This window comes from Eutrigla gurnardus (assembly GCF_963514095.1).
Source record: "Eutrigla gurnardus genome assembly, chromosome: 2".
Taxonomy (NCBI): domain Eukaryota; kingdom Metazoa; phylum Chordata; class Actinopteri; order Perciformes; family Triglidae; genus Eutrigla; species Eutrigla gurnardus.
The window spans coordinates 29,337,495-29,364,898 of record NC_139916.1 but is presented as its reverse complement, the minus strand read 5'-3'; the positions used below and the strand labels follow the sequence as shown (position 1 = coordinate 29,364,898).

Here is a 27,404-nt window from a genome sequence, read left to right as displayed (position 1 = left end):
GTTTTTCACAAAAAAAGGTCTCATCTGTGACGTCGTCCCGTGTAATATCACTATTATGAGACAAGGCAAGAGTTACAAGAAGGGAGAAGGCTCTTTTATTATTAAAGTAGAACCATTTACAACAATTTAAACAGATTTATATACAATACAATCTATTATAAAACTGTAGATTATGGCTCTGAAAAGCTGCAGTCACATGAAACAGATTTTCTTTTTACTTGTTGTTATTACGCATGACTTCAGGCTGTAAAAGGCTGACAAACGTGCATAAAAACTTGCATAAAGGTTTTCTTCAATTCTAACTTACGGTACAGTCTCATGTTTTCATGTCTAAGTGATGAACAGCAGTTATTAAATTGTTCATGTATTGAAGCTTAGATACAAAAATATGGAAAATAAGGAGGTCCAGGTTGAAAAATACCAAAGTTCCCCTTTAAGTTTTCACCCAGCAGCAGAGCCATGTTGACCACCAGAGCATCCATTAATAAAAATAAATTAATTAATCAAACCCATCCAGGCTCCTCAGCTCAGATTGTTGGACGCAGTTTCTAGAGTTCAAACGGTCCTTTTAAAGGTAGCACACTGATAACTGAACAATGTGCTGCTTCACCGAAACAAAGGCTCCAATAACAAAACAACGTTCCTCCCGACGCGTAAAAACTAGCCACTCCTGCAAAGAGGAGCTAAAATAAACTGTCACAGCAACTCAAATGAAACACGATTACATGACTGCCACATCTAGAGTCTCCTCACGTAAATGGATTGGTGCTGCCGACGGTGAGCCGTCTGCGTCTTCATCATGTGGATGGTTTCTGATGTTTGCTAACGAGGGAGAAGTTGTCCCTTTTTATTGCAGTAAAACAAGGAAAGCATGGGGCTCCGACATTCTTCACTGCCTTTCTGGGAATATTTGGCTTTAGCTACGATCATTTGAAAAAGAATGTTAGTGAATGCACAGTTGAGCTCAATCGTGAGGTGATAACAAAGTTAATATAACAACAAAAGGGCGCCTCCTTTGGAGCTGAGCAACATTACACCTTCCTCCCAGCAGAGAGCCATGTTGACGTCATAAATACCTTTTATTTCCCTGCTGAGAGGAAGCAGGAAGCCTGGCTCAAGTGCAAAGTTTCATCTGAATGATCTTTAGGAAAGATCTCCTCATGTAGAGTCGATATCACAGACTTTGCTGATGTCCTCGGGGCAATAATGTTCACGAATCATGTTGAAGACATGATGGTTTAAAAAGAAGAACAAATGTCCTTGTTGAGGTTCATGTTGTCAGCAGAGGAGTGTCTTCTTCCACTCAGGAGAACCAGCGGTCAGTGAGGGCCTGAAGGATCTGAGAGTCTTCATCTGAGGGGACTGCAGCATGGAGAGAAAGGCGGCGTATTTACTCACTTCACTCACTGAACCAGCATTCATCTTACTTTAGTGGTTGCATTCAAAACTTGGATTGAGTTTTCTGAAAATCACTTTCTTTGGATTGGTGCTTACGGACCAGACTGATATGAAAGAAATAGAAATAATGAGGAGTGACTGAAAGGATCTGGTTCATGTGGATCAGATCAGGAGACTAAGCAGAGCAGGACTCACAGAAGTGTCAAACAAGAAAGCAACCACATGAACATCATCACGGTTACTTACAGGGTGGGTTGTCAAACGAGTCCGATTCATCGTCGCTCCTGTACGAGTGGTCCGAGTCCAACGAGCCGTCATCACCATCACTGTTGTCGCCGTCGCTGTTGCTGCCGAGAAGGTCCGCTATCTGAGGGGCGGAGTTTAACAGAAGTGAACAACAAGCAGGCAGCCTGGGGAGTGTTTCCAAAGAGTGACGTGCGTTGCTGGCTGCGTCTGCGTTGCTGAGTGCCTTGCATTTTTTTTTCTTTTTATCTAATTTATTTGGAAATGTTAACCGCATGAAATACAATGAGCATGTACTTAAAATAATATGTCTTAGTATTTTTTGAATACACACAACAAACAGCATGTCCTCCGACACGTCTCTCCCACCGCACCCTCCCATCCAGCTAGACTCGGCATTTAAAAAATAGGCAATTCAAAGAGTTATAGTGATAGTAATAATAATAATTAACATTCATACAAAATGCAGAATGTTTTTCTGCACGATGCGCCTCACGTTTTTACAGGAGGGCCCTGAACGCCTCGACGTCATTAACCCAGGACTGCGTCTGATCAGAGCCGAACTGAGCTGCCAAACTAATGAGGACTCGGCACTGCTGTGATATCTGCACCTGTAAATTCCTTCCTGGAGTTTGGAGAGGCTGTAATATAATGAGCTCAAATATATTTTGTGAATCGGACATTGAGACAGGGCAGAGCCAACAGCAGTCGCTATCTATTCTGTGTGAATTCACCCGTCTGTGTGATTGATATCAGTCATTTTACGCTGGAAAAAAACAGGAAATTAGATTTATTTTTCCTTAGATATTATAAAGAGTCGAGGAGTATGATCTCAATCTGCAACTAACGTTTTTTTTTCAATATTTTAAGGATATCCTTAAAACTGAAATTGCTTGCAGTGTTGTGGTGAAAACCTAAGTAAAGCAGGTGGAGATGACCGTTGCTCATCAGAATCATGTGACCATGATTCATCTCTGGTCGGTGAGAGGCATCACCTCTTCATCTGTGGGAGAGTTGGGCCCGTCCCCGTTCTCCAGGTCGCCGTTATTGGCCAGTTCTTCTATGAGCGGGTCTGTGTCCATGTCGTCATCATCATCATCATCGTCGTCGTCATCATCATCATCATCAGTGTCTGAGGAGTCGTCATCGTCCTGGTCTTCATCATCCTGGAAGATGACAAAAACACACGCGTTAGAAACACTGCTGAGTCAGCGTTAATCATGCATGATGAGACGAGAATGATGAGCCACGTGGTTTTCCTCCACGTTGATCAGTAAACAGAAGAAGAATCTGGACTTGACGTGTAACTTCAAATACATGTCGGTCTCGTATCCTGTAGCTTAAACTCATGATATGTATCATTTCTCCAGGGGTAGGGGGCGCTACAGCCATGTCACAAAACTGCATAGCTCCTGTTCAGCCCCCTTGTTTTTTTATATAACATAATAAATAACCATGTGCACTGTTTGTGTCTGTTTGAGGTGCATTAAAGTTAAAATATTATAAATAATAATAATTATCTTTTCACACGGCACAATAAGACGATTAATGATTTACGGAGATCCCGTCCGTTTCACCTTTTTTCACGCTGGTTTTCTGCAGCGCCTTAAAAGGCGCCGTCTTGTCCAAACGGGTCTCCTGTGTTGTTGTTAGTTGGAGCTGCATGGGTGCAGTCCGGTGCTGAAGCCTCGACATCACTGCCTTGTGATGCTGACTCGCCCCTTACTGTCTATTATATCTATTAATTACTCTAGTTATATGTTCATTACTCTGCACTTCACTGTTTGTTGCACTTCTGGCTAGATGCAAACAAGACATTGCAAGTGTTGACGCATCCTCCACCGTTATTAAATACACTTCCTGCTCTGAGACAACACACAGACTAAGGAACAGGATACTCGCTGGTGTGCGTCTCACCTGATCGTCGTCGTCTCCCTCTTCGGCCAGTTTGTGTCTTCCGACCTCGTACAGACGGCACACCGTGTCCAAGCTCACCGTGTCCTGGTTCTACAGAGTCAACATGTAAAAGACAACACAACTCAACCTAATCCCTCTTAATCCAAGCAGTGAAATGCAGGAGAAAACATGTGTCCATGTGTTTAGAACCACGTCTTTAGTGCAGGGCATGTCTATATATCATTCCATGCCGGTGATAAAAGTTGGAGGCAAGTGTTGTGAAATTAAGTCTTGACTAATAATCATTTTTAAAATGTTGGAGCCAAAGACTTTAGTTCACTTTCACTGATGAGAAAGAGCCACAGCATCTTCATCACGTGTTCAGGCTTGCTCCGACATCAACACGGGCGAGTGAGAGGCTCAACGGCAAGCAAAGTACCTCAATGACAGCCAGGTAGCAGTCCTTGGTGTCGGTGCACAGGTCAAAGATGTTCCTCTTTACGTCCACTGTGGCTGAAAAACAAAACGTTTGATAACAAAGTTACAAACTAAATCTGAGATTAAATACAAACTCATCGTACGCAAAAAAACCAGGAGAAACAAATCTGAAACCTTTGAATTATTCTTATCAAATAAAAAAACTGTACTTTTTCCGTCAAAAATCACATTACGTGCTGTAAAATGATATTTGCTGTAAATGACCAATGGGATTTAAGTCTGCAATAATCAGGAAGTGCAGTCTACCAATGGGCTTGTAGTCTGTAGCATCAAAGGTTCTGAAGGATGAACCGAAAGGACTCTTCATCTGCTGGTCCATGGCGTCATCCTCCTCATCGGCTTGAAGCATTGCTGCGTGTGCGTGTGTGTGTGTGTGTGTGTGTGTGTGTGTGTGTGTGTGTGTGTGTGTGTGTGTGTGTGTGTGAGAGGAGACAATGACACGTCAGTTAGAAGTAAGACCCTCGGTATGTTTGATTGTCCCGGCCACACTAGCAGGCTCACATACCTCCGTACATGATGGTGGCGTTGCTGTTGAAGACCAGCCTGCACTGGTCCAGGGCCCGGACGGTGTGCAGGAGGTGGAAGGTCCTCAGGTCCCACTGACAGCAGCTGTCAAGGCTGAGAACCACACAAAGTGACGGGCCGCCTCCCTGAACCCCTTCATGCATCGTTAAAAAACGTCTAAAATAATCCGTCCATGAACATTGAATGTTAAATTCACACTTGTGCCTTGTTAAAGTGCAGACCACAAAGATCTTTCTACTTATTACATCTTATTTTCTTATTTAAATTCCTGTGTAGGTAAGATTGTGATTGGATAACACAAACAAACTAACGGATGGAGGCAGCAGAAGACCAGCAACTCCTGTGTTCTCAGAGGTTAATTTACTGTTTTTGTCAATGGAGTCTGGTGGAAATATTCCAAACAGAGCCTACACTTTAAATAAACAAACAATATTCTTCATAATCATACAAATGCAAACGGCACAAGAAATACTTACGTAAAAAATAAAGACTTGAAGTCATTTTTACATGTCAGGGATGAAACGAGATGAAACGAGTGACTCCGTGAGCTTTAGAGGCGCTAGCAGCTTGATTTGGTAACGTTTGGATGGAGCCAGGCTAACTGTTTCCAGTCTCTGTGCTAAGCTAACCAGCTGTTGATGAAAGCTTCATATTTATGGTCCAAACACTGAGCGTGGTACTAAGCATCGCATTCAACTCTCAAACAAGCATTTTCAACTAATCCTTTAATCCTAAAGACAAGACCACCTGATCCACTTCCAGAACTAAGAATTGTCTTATGGAGTCTTTCTGTTTACATGCATTAATAAAAAGGTCAACATGGCTACAAACGAGATCATTACGTTCAAGAAGCATCAACCCCAGCGGGATCAAAGGATACGACCTCAGTGTTGATGATGACCTCCAGGCCGTTTGGATGGAAAACGCCGCTGATGTTCATGTTGAACTTGTCAAACTTGTGGATGGCCCGCGACGCCCGCAAGTCCCACAGCACGCCGTCGTTGAGCACCAGGTCGTCGGTGGGGTTGAAGGTGGCACAGTTCCTCTTGTAGTTATTGGCCAGAGCGGCGTCGTTCAGGGTCACCGTGTTCTGACCCGTCTGGATGTCGTAGATCTGCAGCACAAACGCAACACATTAACAGAAATAATTAAAAGGTACGCCACTTTCTGGCATTCACATGTCACAACATGACAAGAGCTTTGTTGTGTTCTAACATCCAAATGGTTCATTTTAATCACAGAACCGTTTCATTTGGTGGCTTGTCATATCCTCTCTGTCCAAGCATCAGCATTGTGGTTTTCAGACAGAAGCTCTCATAAACATCTTGGTGGTTTTTAACTGGATGAATGATCTTAGACATCTGGATCTTAAGTTCCCAGAGAAACAAGCGGAGCAAACGCTAGCAGCAGCCTGGCTCGCAGCCCCTCACACAGGATGAAGTGTGTGATATTTAACATGAAGCCCCTTATTGAGTGATTTACTCAGCGAGGAGGAGACCTCTGTCCTAAAAACCTCCTGGACTAGGAAAGAAAATCAACACCTCACAATGTCTGGATCTCCTACCACAACGGATGGAACAACAATCAGCTCTCCAAAAAAATGAAATAGAATAAATTCATTTATTCATTATTTATTTATTCCTTATCGAGGACCTTTTAGGCTTTTCTGCTTCTTCTCTTTCCTGTCGTGTGTTTAGAGTTTTTTGTTCAGGTAAAATGTCTCCAAGTGTCAAAGGCTAAAGTCCAAAGAGTTCCTCTCCCCACAGACACTCTGCTCCTCAACTGGTTCAAACGCCTCAATTCAATCTGGCCTTTTCTTCTATTAAGTGGTGATGTCACAAAGTAACACATTTACATAATATCTACACAGCTGCTGGTTTGTCCCGCCCTTAAACAAAGCCAGCCAGATATTTTACTCTGAAATAAAGTCCCATGGTGGTCCACGGGGAGGGGCAAGACCTGGCCTCTCTATATTTTTAATATGATCTAAGATTTTGGGAAACATACGTGTGCGACTTGGTCCTCGGTGCCGATGACTCTGTCCTGAGAGTGTTTACTGAACTCCACGTAGTGGTCGTTTACAAAGGAACTCCTGGGACAAGAAGCACAAACGCCACAGAAACATCATGAGGAACACGTTTAAAAGAGAGTTCAAACGGGGTGTGTGAGTGTGCTAGTTTTACTTCAAGCTGAAGACACCGTCCATACTCCAGAGAGCAGACAACGGGACACTCCAAGAAGCAGAGGTCAGGAGCAATTTCCCATCCTGAAAAACACATAAACAAGATTTAATATGATGTTTTATTTCATTGAAATCATGTAAAAGTACATTATTGTTGAGCTGTATGGAATACTAGAAAAGCATCAGGATACCCTGTTGTTAACAACTCTGTCTCTGTTATAAAGTGATACCTGGTTGCAAATATGAAGTTAACCATCAAAGAAGTCACATAAAGTATAGGGGGCATATGTTAATTGCATACCGTGTACAATTTAAAATTCATATATTTTTAAATCATAGGAAAAATCATTTTTTCCTTCTCTTCTGTCCGCATTATTACATTACTTTTCCCTGACGTTTTAGATTTTTCTGTGGTATCGTATCAATGTCACAATTTTGATATTGTGACAACACAGTATTATTGGACTTGCTCCCAGCCAGTCAAACACACCTTGGAGGGTTCGAGGTGTGTGATGGCAGACGAGTGGCAGGTGTAGTTGGCCTCCTCCTCTCCAGAGAAGACGTTGTAGAACTTGAGGTGACCGGAGCAGGTTCCAAGCATCAGGAAACGCTCGCGGGCTGAAAAGGCACAACAGGTGAAACCGCTCTCGTCTCCGTCGCCTTCGTGGAAGACGGACATCGGACGAAACCTAAACAGAGACGTTAAAGAAGGAGAGAGACCAGCAGAGAAGTGATGAACAGGACTCATGTAAAAGCAGGGGTCTGGATACTCGTGACTGTTCACTACCTGCTGAATATCAGATGTCTGTCCAGACACCCTCGGTCCACACCGCCGTACTTGGGGTACAGCACCCTGCTCCCCAGGCGGGCGGTGAAGTTGGGCGATGCCTGGCACCTCTGCTTGGGCTCGGGGCAGCGGTGGGGGGTGAACAGGGAGAAGGGGGGGCAGGTGGTGACCGGATTGGGGCAGCGGGCGTGTTGCTCCCTCAGGTACTCGGTGATGATGCTGTCGAGGGTCGGCGGGGAAGGAAGGTGGCGCTCCAGCTGCTTCTTCATGGCCGGAGTCTGATCAAGAGAGGAAGGTGATCCTGAGTCCGAGCTAAACGACACGTAGACCTTTTTGGATGGACTAGTATTTGCAATACTACTCATTCTTTAGGCAAAAGGAAAAACGTAAATTGGCCGGAAGTACAAGAGGCACTTCCCTTCCTTCAATGAGCTTTGCTTTCCAAAGTGCTTCACTCATTTTAAAGCGAGCCCACTTGTTGCAGGAGAATTTAAAGCTGGGAGCATAATTGGCAGACATTCATCACTAGAGGACATGGAACATGTGATTATGTAATAAAAAGACAGCAGCTTATGATTTTTAACTTATTTTTAACACGTGTTAGTTTTTTGGTAGATAGAATGAGGAAAAAGACCAACCCAGGTTCTCTGTACCAAAGGTGACACTGGAGAAAGTCTGTGTGGCATTTTAGCTTAATGAATGATTGCAAAGATTATACAACTTGTTCTTGATTACCATTCTGCCTGTCCACCAATGGATGTAGCTTTAATGAATAATCAAATAATCAAACAAACACAATAAAGAGCATCACTGACCTGTATGAAAGCACCGTGGTCAGACTTCTGCTTTAGCGAGCGTAGTTTTTTCCCTGAGTTGCATTGGGCGACCGGACGTTCCCGCGTGAACAAGATCCGGCCAACCGGATGCGAGCCCTGCCCGTGAGATGCAGGATGAGAATGAGGAGGGTCGGGGGTGGTAGAAGAAGAGGTGCATGAGGGGTGAGGAGTGATGAGGGAACGAGAGGAGGAAGGAGTGGAACAGGAGGCCACAGCGACCGAGGACACAGGAGTAGATCCAACATGGCCGGCGACGCGAGCTGCGATCCCGCCGGCCAACCGGCAAGTCCTGGGAATCATCGGGGAGGAGGAGGAGGGGAGGGGGGGAGGCGTGACACAAGAGGAAGAGTTGGGACAGAGGGACGCCAGGGATAGATTGGCCTCTTTAACCAGTGTGTTGGCCGTGTCATGGAGCCCCTTGAACACCAGGTGGTTTCTGATCAGCATGAAGAGTTCGCTCTCAGAGAAGGTGATCCGTGACTGGGCGACCACATTGGCCCTCTGCAGGCGAGCCAATGAGACGTCAGTACCCATGAGGAGAGGCTTCCCCGACACTCGCTCGGTCAGCTCGGCGGCGTACCGGCAGAAACGGACATGCTCGCTGCGTTTGTCCTGCAGCACTGGCTCCTTCATCAGCTGGGGAGGTGAAGACAGGGTTGGAATTATGCTGAGAAACATCCGCCTTTCTGCTCATAAAATACCTGAACAAACTAGTAAGCCGATAATAGCAAACCTCTTTCTGATTGCATTATTCTCCAAATGTGTTCCTTTATTTGTAATCTGCACATGGATGCAGATCTGCACTAAAATAGTAATCATGTGTGGTAAGTTTGAAGCAAAGACAAATGCATCAATGTTGTTTTTAAAATGGTACTGGACTAATTCAAATGTAGACCTGATGTTGGCATAAGATGAAAATGACCAGAACACCAAAGTTTTACAAACCGTCCTGGGGGACACATGAATGTCTTTATTTCATCACCATCCATCTGATAATACACAGATATTTCAATCTGGACCAAAGTGGTGGACCGACTCACAGCCACAACAAGCCAGCACTTTGTTGCAATTATTGGGCCAACAATGAATTTAACTTCATAGCACGACAATACTTTTTGATACTTTGTGTGAATGAAAACCTCATAGCCTGATTAGTAGAGGGAGTCTGGTGCAGTGCTCACTCCACATGAAATGTACCGAGGCGACATTACATCACTTCCTGTAAACTTCACAGAGAACAATGAGGATCTGTTTTAACTGAATATTTGGTCTCGCTCGGATAAAAACCCTGAATCTGTCGTACATTAGAATACAGGATATTAATGAACTCTCTGACAGTAGGAGTTACAGTAGGAGTTACAGTAGGAGTTACAGTAGGAGTTACAGTAGGAGTTACAGTAGGAGCGGTGTCTTTCAGTTTAAGGATACATGCAACATGTTGTCTGTTCTTTTGTCACAAAGTGTTTTCTGATCTGGTCCTCACCTGCTGTATGTGGCTGCTGGTGAAGAGCGGCAGTTTGCTGATGATTTGCCTGATGGCTGAGCTGCGAGAGAGTCCAACCAGAGCCTTGCAGGCCAGAGCCCGGATCAGGTCGGCGTCTGTGATGGGCATCTTCACCGACAGCAGAGACAGAAGCACCTGGGGGAGACAGATGTCGGAGAATGTTTTCCTATTTGTGAATAGCTGGTAGTGATGTCCAAATGAAGCTCCGTGAACCATTTTCTTTATTTTCTGAGCCCAATAGATGGCGTTCTCGGTTCAACAAAGGGTTGAAAGCAATGGAAATATATCGGCCTTCAACCCTTTGTTGAATAAAGAAAATGCTTCACGAAGCTTCATTTGGACATCACTAACAGCTGGTTAAAAGGAGAAGAAAGATCTCAGCTCCCTTCAGTTTTACCTTGATACCGTTGTTGTTCTGCACCGTTTGCCACATGTGGGACAGCACTCTGTTGTGGGGGGCGGGGGGCTGCTGGGGGTGGAGGGACGGGCGAAGAGGGGTGACAGCAAAAGCCCCCACAGTGTTCAGGCTCTGGTCTGGAGCACACACACAGTTTGTAATCACCTGGGGCGGGGCAAGAAGGGGTGGGGATGGAGTAAAGGTTGGCAAAAAACCTGTATTTTGTCACCATAACAGATATTTACAGCACTTAGCTAACCATAATGATAATAATGAGCATGCTAGCAATTGGCAATAGCATTTAACAATAGCACAGTCAGTTAAAACATGCTAAGTTTGGTTACATGTTATGTAATGTAGACCAAGCCCAGCAGTTCATGTGGTTCCTTTAATCTTCTGTAACTGGAGGATGAAAGCGTGGAGGGATTTGCAAGCTAGTTTGCTAACTAGCCAGCTACGAAATGATTGAATTGTCAATTGCTTGTTCATGCTCGATTCAGGTAAATTATAACATCATCATGGTCAAATGTCATCTTGTGAAATGTTGTTTTTGGTAAACTTGAATAAATACAGTTGTTTGAAGGAGATCATTTCACAGCAGTAGAACATATTAGAGGTTAATTATGACCTCTTACACCACCTAACACTAGCTCAAAACAGCTTATAATACACCATTAAAAATAATCATTTGAATCAATAAAAATACAATATTTCATATCCATTTCAATTGGGTGTTTTTTCAGGTAACCACTATAGATGACTATAACAAAGTAAAGAATTTGTGATGTTAAAAGCCATGTACTTACTTGTAGTGCAGACTTCTGGATCTCAGCATCGTTGACAAACACCTCTCCCTCAATGACACCCAGAATGATGCTCATACCTGCAGCAGACAGAAGAGACGATGCTCATCCAGGAAAATAAAGACATGCAAAGGCTGAAACTCAGAGGCAACCGATCGCTGAACTGACCCACAGTGGAGACAGCCGATCTGGTTTCATCCTGAACGTCCACGGTGTCCACCAGCACTAACTGGACCTTGGGAACCACCACCAGGATGGCCAGAATGTCCAAGACGTAACGCACCATGTCACTCCTGGACAGAGAGATGGACGGAAAGAGACAAAGTCAAGAATAAGGGTGCAGTTACTGTTTTCCTCCAGTAGAGTAAATGCTGCATGATTTGTATGACATTTGGTGGAATGTGAATATCCTGAGCCTGAATATCAGTTTAAGTCTCTTCAAAGGCACCAGACTGCTTTGACAAAAACAGTATTTTACCACTTAGAACAGAGCAGTTGCCGGTGTATTGCTGCCTCCATGGTTTATTTTATTGCTGTTATTGTCTGCCTTTGGTGAATCTGAACTAACCCTTTAAAAACACCTAAAAACACAACAACCAAAGGAGATACCAATAGACCAGCACCACTGTGTTCTGTGCAGCGGCTTTGAAGAGGCTGTCGATTACGTGTTGGTACCTCATACAACCACACGTCAAAACATCACAACCCTCATCACGGCTGCCACCAGACAGCGTAGTTGTGCAGGTAACTTTACCTGCCGTAGTAAGTCCTCCAGTCACAGGCTGCAGATATGACCTGCAGCATTAAAGGCACGCAGGAGAGTTTGTAGAAAACCTCCACTGGTTCCCAGTGGAGCTGAGGAGGTCCAACCTCGATGAGAAACTCCATCATCTCAATCACCTGCTCTCTGGTGTACGTGTACGCCTGGAAACAGGAAGCCACGCACACAGCAGAGGGTAAGAAGGTGAACCTTTTTAACATTTCTGTACAAACAGGACGCCGATAACAACACATACCTTATAAAATGGCTGCTGGGGAACAATGATGCCCTCGTCTGACGTGTGCAGCGACTGTTTGACTTGTTCAGCCTTCACTGCCAAGTGAGCCTCAAAGTACCTGAACAAAGCTCACTGTTACTTCATACACCTGTAACATACATGGTACTTAGTAGGTACAGTAATGCACGAGGCAGAGATGCATCATGAAGATTTTAGAGCCACTGATAACATCAGCATGAAGTAAACACAAGAAAACTCATCCACTGAAATCAGCCCTAAAACAAAAACTACAGAAGAGTCTTCACTACGACTAAATAATATGAATGAACAGTGGAACGCTGGCTCAGGTTGGATGCATAGTGCCATTAATTAGGCAACACACCCACATGCACACGCACACATAGCAACATATTTAAACTGATTGTAAAGTATGATATTGAATTATGTATTGTTATTTCCTAAAAGTCTAACTAACTAAACTCCTAAATACATCAGTTGCCCTTCATAAAAAAGTAACAAGTTATTGCTTGATTTCGATTTATGGATTATCAGACAAAGAAAAAAAATATCCAAAGGATAGCTCAAGACATTCAACATGAAAACTAAAGAAAATAAACAATACTAATATTTAAAACAAATCTTCACAACCTATTTAAAAAAATAAATAGAAATAAACCTCCCACAAACAAGGGCAGCTAAAGTAATAATATCACTGCAAAGTTCTCTATAAATCTGTTTCATAAAAGAGTCCTAAACTTCACAACACTGACATCGCCTTTGTCAAATAAACAGGTATGTCAAGGGCTTGTATGAAGTGACCACCTGCCATTGACTTCTATACATTTGTACGCTCCCATCCATCCATCACACTGCAGTACCTGCGCAGGGCCATGCAGGTATGTTTTGCTGTCTGTCTGTTGGCGAAGATGTGGTCATCACTCAGTATGGACACCTCATTCTCCTTGTTAAGGATCTCCAAAGTGCTGACCTACAGGGTTTACAGTCAATACATTTAGGCCAGGTAGCTCAATGTATTCAACTTTAGACTTTAGACTTGCTTTTATTGTCATTGTTACAGGACAATTATTCAACAATAATATACCTGCATTTAAAATGCAACTCGCTCCACATTTAAAGCAGCAGTGTGTAGGGATGCAACGGTTCTCAATATCATTTTGCAATACTATATTTTTTTGCAATACAATTTCATGTAATTTCATGTTTCCATCCTTATTTCTCTCTGAATTGGCTATCTGGCAGCTTTAGAGGAGCACTTGAACGCAGCATGTGATCACGTGCTCCACCAGTAAAACCATTTCATGATAACCGAGAAATTACAACCTCCAAATTCTCCCATTCTGAAAACCCAATTAATGAACAACCCATTTACCAAACGGATGATGAACAGCCTGTGATGACACAGTGATGACTTTGCTACGACTAAACAGTTTCCTCACACCTGACAATAATGCATTTATCTTCTCTGTTCTCACTAGTCATCGAAAATTCCAAACGCTGGCTTCCCATTGAGCTCTGTGAAGAAATAGGAACGGGTCCATTGTTCTTGGAAAACCTCAAACTAGTGCTGGAGGAAAACAACTGATACAGCATGGTATCGCAATATTTTGCACCAGGTAGACTCTTTTATTACAAAACCTATTATACAAATTCATTTTTTCTAGTGCAATCATGGGTAATGTGGGATTGGCAGGAAGTTTGTGAGATGAACCGAGTCAAATCTTTTTAGATAAAACAAATGACAAATCAATAATTTGCAATTGAAAAACGCCAATAAATCCCAAGATACATTATCACAATACTCACAGCAAAACGTTTTAAACGCAATACAATTGTATTGCGGGTAATGCAACTGTGGGAAAGGCTCTCTCTAGCCAGTGTTTGGTTTGTCCATTCTGGGCTACTGTAGAAACGTAGTGGTGCAACATGCCAGACTCTGTCCTCTTGGGGACCTGCTCTACGACTGCATACAAACAAATATTTAATAGAGGGACGATTTTTGGGATACTTTGTCACTAAAGCCTATCAGCGTTGGGATTGAGAAAGATCGTCCCCCAGAGGTCTAGATAGTAGCTCACATTAGTCCAGAGACCAGACCAGACTATGTGGAGAAACCAGAGACTGTCTGTGGTCCCCCAGAGGTCTAGATAGTAGTTCACATTAGTCCAGAGACCAGACCAGACCATGTGGAGAAACCAGAGACTGTCTGTGGTCCCCCAGAGGTCTAGATAGTAGTTCACATTAGTCCAGAGACCAGACCAGACCATGTGGAGAAACCAGAGACTGTCTGTGGTCCAAACAACAAGGTTTCTGCTGTATTTATGTCTAGATGACCTTATTTGGAGTGTTGATGGAGCGGCTACAATGTTAGCATAGCCTAGCACCCATCAACCAGACACACACGCATCAATAGCCAAGCAGCAATATTCTTAATGATATTTCAGCCATGACTTGTTGGTATCTACGTGGGGGTAAGCCCCTCCTCCTCTCCGACCCGTCTCGTGCGAGTGACGCAAATAAACACCAATGATGTACAAAGGTGAAAACTCACTTCACCTTTGGTGTGAACAGGACACAAGCTAAAGAAAACACAAGTATTCTTAGTTTCAGGTGATAACACTAATAAAAACGTAGTAATGAACGGTATATTCCATTTCTGCCGATAAATGCTACACACTGCTCCTTAAATGTGTTAAGACGACGTAAGATCAAAGATTTCACACTCACCAAGTTGACCAGCCGCCGCAGGCCGTCTTGGTGGTCGAACAGCTGCAGCACCGCTCTGAAGGAGAAAGAGATGGAGAAGAACATGGTGGCGTGGCAGACGCCGGACGCGTGGGACGACTCCAGCAGCCAGAGAGCGTAGGACACCACGTCTGACAGCACACTGCCCCGGAGCGTGCACACCTACCAACACAACAAATAGCTTTTTAAGTAAGTTCATATGCTTTTGGATGATCATAGTCGACTACTGGACTCAATCTTTTAGCGATAGTCATTCTAACCTGAAATAAAAGTTAAACCCTAAAATGAACCACAAACGTTTTTACTTGCTAAATCACCCTGACAGCAGATGTGTGTGTGGCCGTACCCTCTCCATAGCATCCTGGTTGTACGCCAGGTAGTACAAGCAGAGTGAGACTCCAGTTGCTGCCATGGAAGGCCTCGGGATCTCCAGGAGCTTCTGCACTCCTCCGTTCGTGATGAACTCTGCTGCAAACTTCTTATGGAGGAGCAGCGAGGCCAGATACTGAAGACAGGAGATAGAAACGCGTGGAGCACATAACCGATCACAGACATAGGTTTGAAACAACACTGAAACAATAAAAAGGGGCAGGGTACCAAACATAGAAATGGAACAGAGTAGAACGGACATTGAATGCTGCTTGTCTGTTCATTTTGTTTAAGCTCATTGATCACTCATACTGGATTAGTCATGAACCTGAGAATCATGGGAGTTGTCCTTTCTATCAAGCAGCTAAATTCTAGTAATGTGACGTGTTTGATGTGACAACTGCTCACATCGATGCTGAAACAATATATTGAGCTGTTTACTCCCGTTTTTAAATGATTCATTTATGGAATCAAACACAATCAGAAAGGTTACAACATACACTATATTGCCAACAGTATTCACTCACCCATCCAAATAATATAAATCAGGTGTTCAATCACTTCCATGGCCACAGGTGTATAAAAGCAGCACCTAGGCATGCAGACTGTTTCTACAAACGTGTGTGAAAGAATGGGTCGCTCTCAGGAGCTCAGTGAATTCCAGCGTGGTACTGTGATAGGATGCCACCTGTGCAACAAGTCCAGTCATGAAATGTCCTCACTCCTAAATATTCAGTCAACTGTCAGTGGGATTAGAACAAAGTGGAAGAGATTGGGAACGACAGCAACTCAGCCAAGAAGTGGTAGACCACGTAAAATGACGGAGCGGGGTCAGCGGATGCTGAAGCACACAGTGCACAGAGGTCACCAACTTTCTGCAGAGTCAATCTCTACAGACCTCCAAACTTCATGTGGCCTTCAGATTAGCTCAAGAACAGTGTAGAGAGCTTCATGGATTGGGTTTCCATGGCGATCAGCTGCATCCAAGCCATACATCAGCAAGTGCATTGCAAAGCGTTGGATGCAGTGGTGTAAAGCACGCCCCCACTGGACTCTAGAGCAGTGGAGACGTTCTCTGGAGTGACCAATCACGCTTCTCCATCTGGCAATCTGATGGACGAGTCTGGGTTTGGCGGTTGCCAGGACAACGGTACTTGTCTGACTGCATCATGCCACGTGTAAAGTTTAGTGGAGGGGGATCATGGTGTGGTAAGCTGTGGTAATTATGGTATGGTAAGCTGTTATAGCTGCAAAGGCGGACCGATGTCATATTAAACCCTTTGGATTAAGAATGGGACGTCACTTAAGCTCATATGGGAGTCAAGGCAGGTGAGCGAATCCTTTTGGCAATATAGTGTACATGCATACAAATATTCTTGAATTATCATGTGACAGTATGTTAAATATCTGCCCTTTCTTTCATGGATTTAATGTATGTGTTGCGTTCAAAGTCCACCCAGGTATCAGTGATGGGTGACATTTGGATCGAGTGACCCAGGAACGAAAAGATAAACTGCATTCTTTGTTCTAGTTGTTTTGAGGACACCAGTCTTACCAGCAGGGCGTCGAAGGTGAGCTGGACGTTTTTGGTCCGCCTGAGGTCTATGTAGTTCATCAGCAACGACCGGGTGTCCAGCTGCATGAAGACGGCCAGCAGCTGGAGGAGACAAAGGGAACTGACCTTACACTTGATCTGAGCAGAATGAGTCAAATGAGAGATCAAAGATCCCACCGAGCCTCAGAAGGAAAGCATCTATACTGGCTCATTTTAAGGACTGCCGTTGTTGTTTTCTATTAGTTAAAGTCATAAAGAGCAAGTTGTGGTTTGCGTTTTGGAGTCTCACCTCCTGGTAATCTCCGAGTGGCGTCAGATACTGCAGGATGAGCCTCTGCTCCATGGCCGGGCTCAGCGGTGAAAGGCGGTAGTCAGAGCCGATCACCACGGAGCTCATCTCGGACCAGGAGGAGCTGCAGGCCGGCTGCTCACTTCTCTCCACCTCCTCGTCCGTCCTGCAGGAGGAGGAGGTGGAGGTGAAGTTGAATTTCTGCTTGGCTTTCCTCCCGTTCTCCGTTACTGCCCGTCTCTTCCCTCCTCCTCCTCTCCCCTCCTGCCGGTCCTCCACTCCCTGGGCCGGCCTCGCTTGGTAAACAAAGTGTGGGAGCAGCCGCGCCGAGCTGGGTCCTCCATTTTTCTGGGCCGAGCAGAACCGTGACAAAGGTTTAGCCTTCAGCGTTGGCCTGCTGCTCTCGCCTTCCCTCTCTTCCCCCTCTGCCTTGTCATGCTGGTCCGTTGAGATGCTAGCGGTTTGGCTGGCTTCGACCTGAGAGTCCTGAGGTAGGTTCTGGGGCGTGGGAGTGGGACTGAGGCGACTCTTGGCCTCTTCGGTCTGCAGCTGACGAAGGCGCTGGATCATGATTGGCACCTGGATGTTCAGATGTTATTGAAATCATGAGTGATAATCATATTTTATATTAACAGCCACCACATTCATTAGCTTTTACAGGTACAACATTTCTCTGTTGAAATAAAACAGGGTTGATGAAGTGTGTCATGGTTTTTCTCACTGAGGTCTCCTCCTCCAAAACAAACAATACCGGCTGGTTAAAACCCAGAATAAAGCATCTTCATGTGAATAATCAGTGTTTCTCTGATGCTGTCCGGCAGACACCGGGCGTCCTGGAGGGGAGCTGCCGCTAATGTGTGCTCAGCTTGTTTCTCTGGTAACTTAAGATCCTTATGTCCAGAGACTAAAAATCCTTTATCCTGTTAAAACCACCAACATCTAAAAACTGTGTCGTAAAAATGCGTCTTAAAACTGGATCAAAAAGTCAGTTTATGACAAAGAGGAAATGACTAAACTGAAAGGTGACGAGGGATGTCAATGTTCAAATTTCATCGGCATGTTCATTCATTTCTTTCAGTTGCATTGAACCAATTGAGGCGTTCAGACAGGTCGCAGCACAGCGAGCTCCGTGGCGCCGTGTGACACAGGCGGACACAAATGCTCGGCGGCGCCAGAAGCCCCGCGGAGAGATCTTGGACACTCCGGTGTATACGCTGCACCCGTAGCCTGATCAAAATGTGGCAACAAACTTCAGCAAAGCTAACAGGAAACAAATACAGATAATTAAAACTGGCTTCAGTATGCAACAGCAAAGTCAAGTTAATGGAGCAAGGAACGTGCCTCCTGTATTTCACCTCCTCTGAACCCGTTAGTTACTGGTATCAAGCTACTGAAGGGAAAACTAACCAAAAATTAGATTACTACAGACGATCAAATCAAACTTGATTAAACTTGTTTTTGAACATTGTTGGAAACTTTTGGGATAATGAGTAATATACAACCAAACAACATATATAGCATATGTCTAGTTACTTTAAGACATTTGAATGCTGGAATGTTACACATTATACTGTTAAATATCATTAAACACAGAGTCTAGAGCTCAACTACAGGATATATATGAGAGACCGACCAGCTTGGTGTTCTCCTCTCTGTAGCTGGCCGCCACTTCCTGGTTGCTCATGGCTCTGGCCAGCAGGCCTGTGGCGAAGACGCACAGCGGCCGCTCTGCTTCACGGGCCCAGTTGAACAACTTCTCCACCAGACCTTCCTGTCACACACACAGAAACACAATATAGCCATGATGGCGATGAATACATGGTTTACAACACAACATACTATGAGATATCAGTGGTTATTAACATATTTCTCATCAACTCTAACTCTTCCTCTGGGCGTCCGTCAGCATCAGCTCATGTATAAACGACAACTTAGTCAAACATAATTGTAATATCATAAGATGTTTTCATAGGAGAAGGCATATTTGTTGATAATCACTTAAACTTGTTGTATCTGCTAAGAAGAGTGTGTTATTAATAATGTATTAACTGATTATACTAAATAAGGACGGGGACTAAAGGGGGTTTTATTATGGTAGGTTCATTCTGTTTCTAGTTTGTCATATTTTATGTGCAACGTGTCATTTCATCTTTTACTTTTACAATGATGTGTGTATAGTTTCTTTTAGGTGCATCTGGCCTGTTAACATCGGCCCATGGACAACAGATGCAAAATAGACATTTTGGCTAATTCTGGTGCATTTACATGTTTATTAATGTGCACTGTCCATGACTAAATAAACATTAAAGTCCCAGTCGGCAAGTCTGGCAGATGGAGGGCACTCTGTCAGATTTTGAATGTTTACAACTCTCACGCTCCTCCCCCACGACCCTTTAACTCCCTTAGATCACGCCACCTTTGAAACGCGGGTCCGATGTTGACTCTGGTTTTATCACGGGCACCGTCGCAATCTTTCTTTTTTTCCTTCTTTTCCACCGGTGTTTTCTTTTCCTTGGATGATTTGGAATTTCTCATTTCGGTTTTTAACGAGGAATTAGAAGCTTGTAGCTACTTCCCTCCGCCTCCCTCGTGTAATAGTGGTACGACCCGAGGGGGGAGGGGCTCTGTGTGTGCACGAACACAGCCCTGCGTGCTGATTGGACAGGATGATCCGGGCGCTGTTGATATTTTGCAAAACAAACAGGCTCTACGTGCACATAGAGGCACGCTTTTTTTTCTAAAACCGTTTGATTTATGTTGTTCTATTGGAGCAAAGTGTCGGCTTCAGTGAATATGATCAAAAAAATGTTGCCGACTGGGACTTTAAATAAATAAAATGTAAAGGTAAGCTTGGCTCGCCTTTTCTGCTCACATTTTTCTGCGGATGGGAGGCATTTTCAGCTGTTGCAGTTAGTTTAAAACCAGCTTTCAATGAAAATAAACGTTAATTATAGTCACTTGTCTGGGACTTTTTCATCCAGGGGGCTTAAAGGGACAGTTTGGGTTTTTAGAAGTGGGGTTGCACTCGGTATGTATCCAAAGTCCAGCTGGGGAGAATCTGAACCCCCATCGGAAACTGTCTGACAGCATGGTAAAGAACGGAAAATACTGATGAATGAATTCATTCATTAAATAATAATAATGGATTGGATTCATACGTCGCTTTTTTTCAAGAGACTCAAAGCGCTCTGACAGGGTTCCGGGTTCGATTCATTCACACACACTCATACTGGTGGTGGTAAACTACGATAGTAGCCACAGCTGCCCTGGGGCAGACCGACGGAAGCGTGGCTGCCATTCAGCGCCTACAGCGCCTCCGACCACCACCTCAAACATACAGCAGTCATACACATTCACACGAGGCCAGCTGGGTGAAGTGTCTTGCCCAAGGACACAACAACCATGACACAGTGACAAGGGCGGGGATCGAACCGCCGACCCTCCGAACATTGGCCAACCCGCTCTACCACCTGAGCCACAGTTGCCCCATGTAAATATGAATAACGACATTGGTATCATGTGGGATCTCTGTGGGTCAGGGGTCAAGAGTCTTTGGGGTTGCCAATTAGTGTGGAAAAAACAGAAAAATGGCGGAGTTTGGCGGTAAGCGGGCGGCATTTCGGTACCAGCCTCAAGTGACAAAAGGAGGAGCAAGACCAGAGTGAACATCGGTTCAGCGTTTGATCGCCGAAGTCAGCTGGAGGAGTTTCAAGGACTGAAAAGCCGAGGTGGATACTTTCCTTCTTGACCGGGAAGCTCATTAAAGCTCATTAAAGATCGCTTGCTAGCTGGCAACCCATTGAGGGCGCATGCGCTGCAAGCAACAGCTGTGTTGAGTGCAATGGAAGGGGGAGGGCGACATCTAGTGGCTGGATGTTATTAATGTTGTCAATAGCACCTTTAAGGCAGCCACGAGCACCGTCTTGTTGCTTTTGTTGTTGGTTTGCGGGGTTTCTGCTTCTCGCCCTTTGTTTAAGCATCGTGAAAATCAAGCAACCCAGTTGCTCCTGGGACTACTGTTGGGTTTAGATTCTTTGAGACATGGGGAGACTTAGATCACTTGCATTTTTGTCAAGTTTTAGGGGAACTGAGTTGAGCTTTTCAGAGATGCTTTTTACGATTCCATTGCTCACTAGCGCCCCCTGAAAATATTCTAAATATAGAACATCATGAAATTGATTATGCAGTAGATTGCTTTGCTCCCTTGCTGGTACTCCTGTCGGTTTCCCATAACCTCCATCTACTGTTGGTGATACACTGACTAAGGAGAAGCACCTCATACAAGTAACAAGTTCAAATGGATTCCAGATCCCTGCAGCGTTTATTCTAATGAACTATCCCTCCATTCTTGTGCCATTATTGTTCCTAACAGGATCCTCAAACTCCCTGCTTTGACACAGAGGACTATAACTCACCTTCTCTTGGAAGACGACGGCGGTCTCGAGGCCCGGCATGATGTTCAGAAGCAGACGACAGGCGGCTGTGTTGAGGCTCAGCTCTCTGCTGGTCATTACATACGTGTCCATCAGCTGGAAGACAAACCAAACACATTCAACTTCCTTTATTTTACAACAGAAATACATACAATTAACATTTAGATACAACTTCTTTACTTTTTTACATGTGTCAATATTTCAGTTTTTTTTTTCATTGTTGTTTTCAGGTTTTTTTACATTTTAAATAACAGATGGATATTTGACTACCGGTAAGCAGATCACTTTGTTTCACTTTGACATTAGTTAGTTCTCTACTTTATATCACTGTACAAAATAAGATACTGTTCATTAAATATATGGGGGCTTTGGACATTTTTCCTGATTTCTTGACATTTTACAACCCAAATGAGTCATCAGTTAATAGAGGAAATAATAGGAAGTGGTACATATGCATTTATATATGTCTTTTATTCCAAACAAAGGTTTATTTTATGGAGTAAAACAGGTCATTTGAGATTAATTAAACTCAAACCACATCCACATCTCATGATTCAACAAAAAGACTCACCGCATTACTGAAGTCATCATTCATAAAGAGCATCTTCAATAGATGTCCCAGCATGCAGTCTGGGTCCGCTCGTCCTGCAAAGTTAGACAGGAGTCAGACTATCCTGCAACACTTCAACAATCTGTGACGATCACATCATTTCCACAAAGGTTTGTTTTTGATTGTTTGGAGAAGAACAAAACACAGAATGCTTCTGAAAGTGGAAATGGAGGAGAACCTGGATGCCGGTCATCAAACGGATCAGGGTCTGCTTTGTGATATTCTCCCGTCTCTTGTTCAATCAGCTCAGAGATTCTGCAGGAAACACACCAATGAGACGTTAAGCTCCGCCTGTAACTTATTCAGTAAAACAAATAACGAATCCTTTAAAAAAAGAAATGTCTGCTGACCGAGTAAGGATGGACACCAGTCGCTCCGTGGTGCCACGCTGTGCTCCTTCCCATTCGTCCAGCAGCGCTGTGAGATCCACTTTGGCGTCCACGGACACGGCGACCGGCGTGGCAGACGACAGGGCGCCCGAAAAGCCAGAGGACATTAAAGCGGACGCGGCAGGCGACGCTTCTTCGTCTGGGGAAGACATTTCTGCCTGGAAGACAGGACGACCAAGTACAATCAGTATGTGTTCGCCTGCACCATGAATCAGGGTTCAATGTTTAGGTTTTACACCATGTGCTTTCTGTGAATTTGCACAAATTAAATAAATAAATAAATAATCAGAAATTCCTTCCTTGAAAATAATACTAATATTGACATAGTCACTGATTTTAAACAGCTCGGTGTGATTCATCACTCTCTGGAGTCCAGGGTATAATTGGCCGATTTTACTTCTTTTGATTTTACCTTCATATTTCACCTTAAAAACTGTATTCCTTGCCTTTTGCTTTAATTTTTTACAGCATACTGTATTAAATAAGGTAGCCAATATTGTGTTTTTTTACCCATTTATTTGACATTAGTATTGTTGCAGTCTGATTACTTATATCAAATTTAAATCAACCAATAAATAGTGATGTATTATCATAGATTAAGCTACCCAGCAGAGCACATATAAAAGGATTAACCCACCTTTACCAATATGAAAGATTATTATAGATTGTATTGTCCCCTAGGGGAAATTCATTTTCCCAGCACGGTATCCATCCAGCCAATGCCATACACATTGATGCTTACACATGAATTCATTACTGATATAATCCAATAATATAATCCAACATCATGATCACTTTTGATACTTCAGAGAGTTCTGCTGAATTCTCACGATTGCATACACAGTCAATATGCCCAGCATGAGTGATGCAACGTGAATGAGGAACACGAGTTGACACATTTGAACACAACATGCTATCAGCGGTTCTCCTCGTCTCCGCTAGTTAGCCAGCTAGCTTCCATTTCCACTGCTTTAATGTTGCAATAGTTAGAGAAGATATAAACAAAGTTGTCAGTCATCTGACGACATCCATCTTGTTTCCCACGGTGTGATCCGAGTGTGGATGGAGCATTACGTTCTTAACGGTTACTCATGTAGTCTCTCTCTCTGCTTCATAACGTTACTACTCCACCGATATCCTATTTCATTTCTATGGTAGAGAAACTCCAAACAAACCTCCGGGCTTTACCATCTCAGAAAATACAACTGCTTCATGGTATTACATTATTATACTAATTATCCTTACATGATGGAGCAGGAATGTGTTATTTAACTGACACATGGAAGTTTACATGCAGCAGTGTAGCGTGTTAATTTAACTATCAAACATTGACTGTGTATAAGTAGCGGACGTAGTCATGGTGACGTCACCCGTTGGTTTGTGGACTACTGTTTTGAGGCCTCAAGTTCGGCATTTTAAACATCTCCATCTTGAGATTTTTGCAACCAGTGAAGGAAGTGACCATATTTGGACTGTGGAGGAGGAACGGCCAGATCTGATGAACACAAGCAGCAGAGCAGCACCCAGAGTCCTGGATCTGGATCCTTCTGGATTCTGGTGTTAAGCTGTTAACAAAGTTAGCTTCATAATTCAAGGTCAACTTTACAGCTAAGTGTTAAAGCCATCTTAGCAGCTAACTGCATTGGTAGCGTGGTAGCGAGACCACAGTAGCAACCCGTCAATCAGCAGGTAGCTCCGCCCTGTCTGTTGGACTCTAAATGGACCATAATTGACTAGATGAACATCATGCATGATTGAAGAAGACTTGAAACTGGAGATTGAGAGCACAAAAGCATGTTTACGGAGATAATAAACCAAGAGAAGTATGATCATTATGTCATAGACTTCCATGTAATCTGAATGATTTTTCCCAACCAGAGTCGCCCCCTGATGGCCAGAAGAGAGAATGTAAGTTTAAGGCACATCAAAGGGGCTTCACTTTTCAGACGGGGACGGGCCAAGTGAAAAATAGTATAAACTGGGAGCAGTTAAATTAATCCATCCATCCATCCATTTTCTTCCGCTTATCCAGTACCGGGTCGCGGGGGCAGCTGCCTGAGCAGGGACGCCCAGACTTCCCTCTCCCCGGACACTTCCCCTAGCTCCTCCGGGAGGACCCCAAGGCGTTCCCAGGCCAGCCGGGTGACATAGTCACTCCAGCGTGTCCTGGGTCTTCCTCGGGGTCTCCTCCCGGTGGGGCATGCCTGGAACACCTCCCGAGGGAGGCGTCCAGGGGGCATCCGATGCAGATGCCCGAGCCACCTCAACTGGCTCCTCTCGATGTGGAGGAGCAGCGGCTCTACTCCGAGCTCCCCCCGTGTGACGGAGCTCCTCACCCTATCTCTAAGGGAGCGCCCCGCCACCCTGCGGAGGAAGCTCATTTCGGCCGCTTGTATCCGGGATCTTATTCTTTCGGTCATGACCCAAAGTTCATGACCATAGGTGAGGGTAGGAACGTAGATTGACCGGTAAACCGAGAGCTTCGCCTTTCGGCTTAGCTCTCTCTTTACCACGACGGACCGATACAGCGACCGCATTACTGCAGCCGCTGCACCGATCCGCCTGTCAATCTCGCGTTCCATCCTTCCCTCACTCGTGAACAAGACCCCAAGATACTTAAACTCCTCCACTTGAGGCAGGAACTCCCCCCCGACCTGGAGGGAGCAAGCCACCTTTTTCCGGTCGAGAACCATGGCCTCAGATTTGGAGGTGCTAATCCTCATCCCGGCTGCTTCACACTCGGCTGCAAACCGCCCCAGGACATGCTGGAGGTCCTGGCTCGAAGGAGCCAACAAGACCACATCGTCCGCAAAAAGCAGGGATGAAATCCAGTGGCTCCCGAACCAGATCCCCTCCGGCCCACGGCTGCGCCTAGAAATCCTGTCCATAAAAATAATGAACAGGACCGGTGACAAAGGGCAGCCCTGCCGGAGTCCAACATGCACCTGGAACAGGTCTGACTTACTGCCGGCAATGCGAACCAAGCTCCTGCTCCGGTCATACAGGGACCGAACAGCCCTTAGCAGAGGGCCCCCGACCCCGTACTCCCGAAGTACCTCCCACAGAATGCCACGAGGGACACGGTCGAATGCCTTCTCCAAGTCCACAAAACACATGTGGACTGGTTGGGCAAACTCCCATGAACCCTCAAGCACCCTGCGGAGGGTATAGAGCTGGTCCAGTGTTCCACGGCCAGGACGAAAACCGCATTGTTCCTCCTGAATCCGAGGTTCGACTATCGGCCTAATTCTCCTCTCCAGCACCCTGGAATAGACTTTCCCGGGGAGGCTGAGAAGTGTGATCCCCCGATAGTTGGAACACACCCTCCGGTCCCCCTTTTTGAATAGAGGGACCACCACCCCGGTCTGCCAGTCCAGAGGCACTGTCCCCAACTGCCACGCGATGTTGCAGAGACGTGTCAACCAAGACAGCCCCACAACATCCAGAGACTTGAGGTACTCAGGGTGGATCTCATCCACCCCCGGTGCCTTGCCACCGGGGAGCTTCTTAACTACCTCGGTGACTTCAGCCCGTGTAATGGGTGGATGAACCTCTGAGTCTCCAGCCTCTGCTTCCCCAATGGGAGACGTGTCAGTGGGGTTGAGGAGATCCTCGAAGTATTCCTTCCACCGCCCGACGATATCCCCAGTCGAAGTCAGCAGCTCCCCACCTCCACCGTAAACAATGTTGGTGGAGGGCTGCTTCCCCTTCCTAAGGCGCCGGATGGTTTGCCAGAATTTCCTCGAGGCCGACCGATAGTCCTCCTCCATGGCCTCCCCGAACTCTTCCCAGACCCGAACTTTTGCTTCAGCGACCGCCCGTGCTGCAGCACGCTTGGCCTGCCGGTAGGCGGGAGGTAGAGCGCTACCGGCTACAGGTAGTCGGGCTCACCTCCACGCACAGTCTGGGCTCTGGAACCCAACTCCAGTTAAATTAATGTCCCATGATTATTAACAATGAATAATGCATGGAGGTGGGTGACAGCACCTGTCTGTCTGCACCGTTACGTTCACGCAAACACTCACTTCTGTCGTTGTTTTCCCCAACACCGCAATGATACCGAACAGCGCAGTAACGTTTACTTGTGTTTTACTTCTGAAACACTTGTAACGGAGTATTTTTACTGTGTGGTATTGCTACCAGCACTGACGTCCATCTCTATTCTTCAAAACAATCGTATCCCTGTTTGTCCTAAAACTTACCAGACTGTGTCCGAGCGTGGCTCGCCGCCGTGACATCGCAGAGCAGGCAGTTTCAGATACTATAAAGAGGGGAAACGTCTCCGCGGTGCGGTGAATCCACACCGGTACCGGGTGGCCTCTGGTCGGGGGACAGCTGGCTCATCAACCGCTGCTCAGAGGACACTTTCAGCAGCGTGAGCTTCACGTTAGCTAACACGGCAGTAAGGTGACAGGTGTTAGCTAACTTGCCTCAATTCTCGCCGCTCCTTTCGGCTCATTTGCACGTTATCTTAGTATCCACACTCGCCTCCTCCCGCCGGGTAACGCGGCGGGAAGGTTGAGAACAGCAACGGCAGCGTGTTGACAGTCCGCCGCCTCATGTCAGACACAAACAGCTCCAGCTAGCAAGTTCACAGCGTTTAAATGTCACACTCACCGGAGTAAAGCCTCTTCTTCGTGCTGCTTCTCGGCCCTTTAAAGAAATGCTGATAACGAGTTTATTTATTTGCCGGAAAGTTACAAACGAAACAACGCTTGATGTTAAACGTTTTAGACCATTTAAAAAAAAGTATCACGTTTATTTTTCAAAACTTCTCCCGGCGGCTGCGCGCTGCGTCACCGAACGACAGTCGACGTTAGATGACGAAACAAGGCGCGCCTCCTCATGGGACTTGTAGTTCAAAATCTACTGACCAAAGCTACCCAGTCCCCAGGCATTATATCACTCTGGTATACTCTGTATTTGTGT

General features: G+C 45.1%; 1 protein-coding gene across 2 annotated transcripts; it reads right to left on the bottom strand.

The window, feature by feature from the left end:
• Positions 1-78: 78 nt before the first annotated feature.
• On the bottom strand, positions 79-27,265 carry LOC311023424 (DDB1- and CUL4-associated factor 1-like). 2 transcript variants are annotated; one of them, XM_084025252.1, is made up of 31 exons: positions 27,093-27,265; positions 26,678-26,866; positions 22,437-22,633; positions 22,265-22,341; positions 22,048-22,121; positions 21,459-21,572; positions 18,677-18,814; positions 17,044-17,622; positions 16,755-16,856; positions 15,177-15,335; positions 14,813-14,992; positions 12,946-13,055; positions 12,086-12,185; positions 11,824-11,993; positions 11,238-11,362; positions 11,073-11,149; positions 10,267-10,431; positions 9,849-10,004; positions 8,345-9,001; positions 7,530-7,807; positions 7,233-7,431; positions 6,744-6,826; positions 6,568-6,652; positions 5,441-5,674; positions 4,541-4,634; positions 4,282-4,386; positions 3,977-4,050; positions 3,559-3,648; positions 2,637-2,807; positions 1,645-1,765; positions 79-1,362 (listed from the first exon to the last, which is right to left on the bottom strand). In XM_084025252.1, the coding sequence occupies exons 2-31, from the start codon at positions 26,711-26,713 to the stop codon at positions 1,304-1,306; spliced, it is 4,809 nt and encodes a 1,602-aa protein (XP_083881378.1). In that variant the 5' UTR covers positions 26,714-26,866; positions 27,093-27,265; the 3' UTR covers positions 79-1,303. The 2 variants fall into 2 exon arrangements, with proteins under 2 accessions (XP_083881378.1, XP_083881379.1); XM_084025253.1 differs by lacking the exon at positions 26,678-26,866.
• Positions 27,266-27,404: the final 139 nt, after the last annotated feature.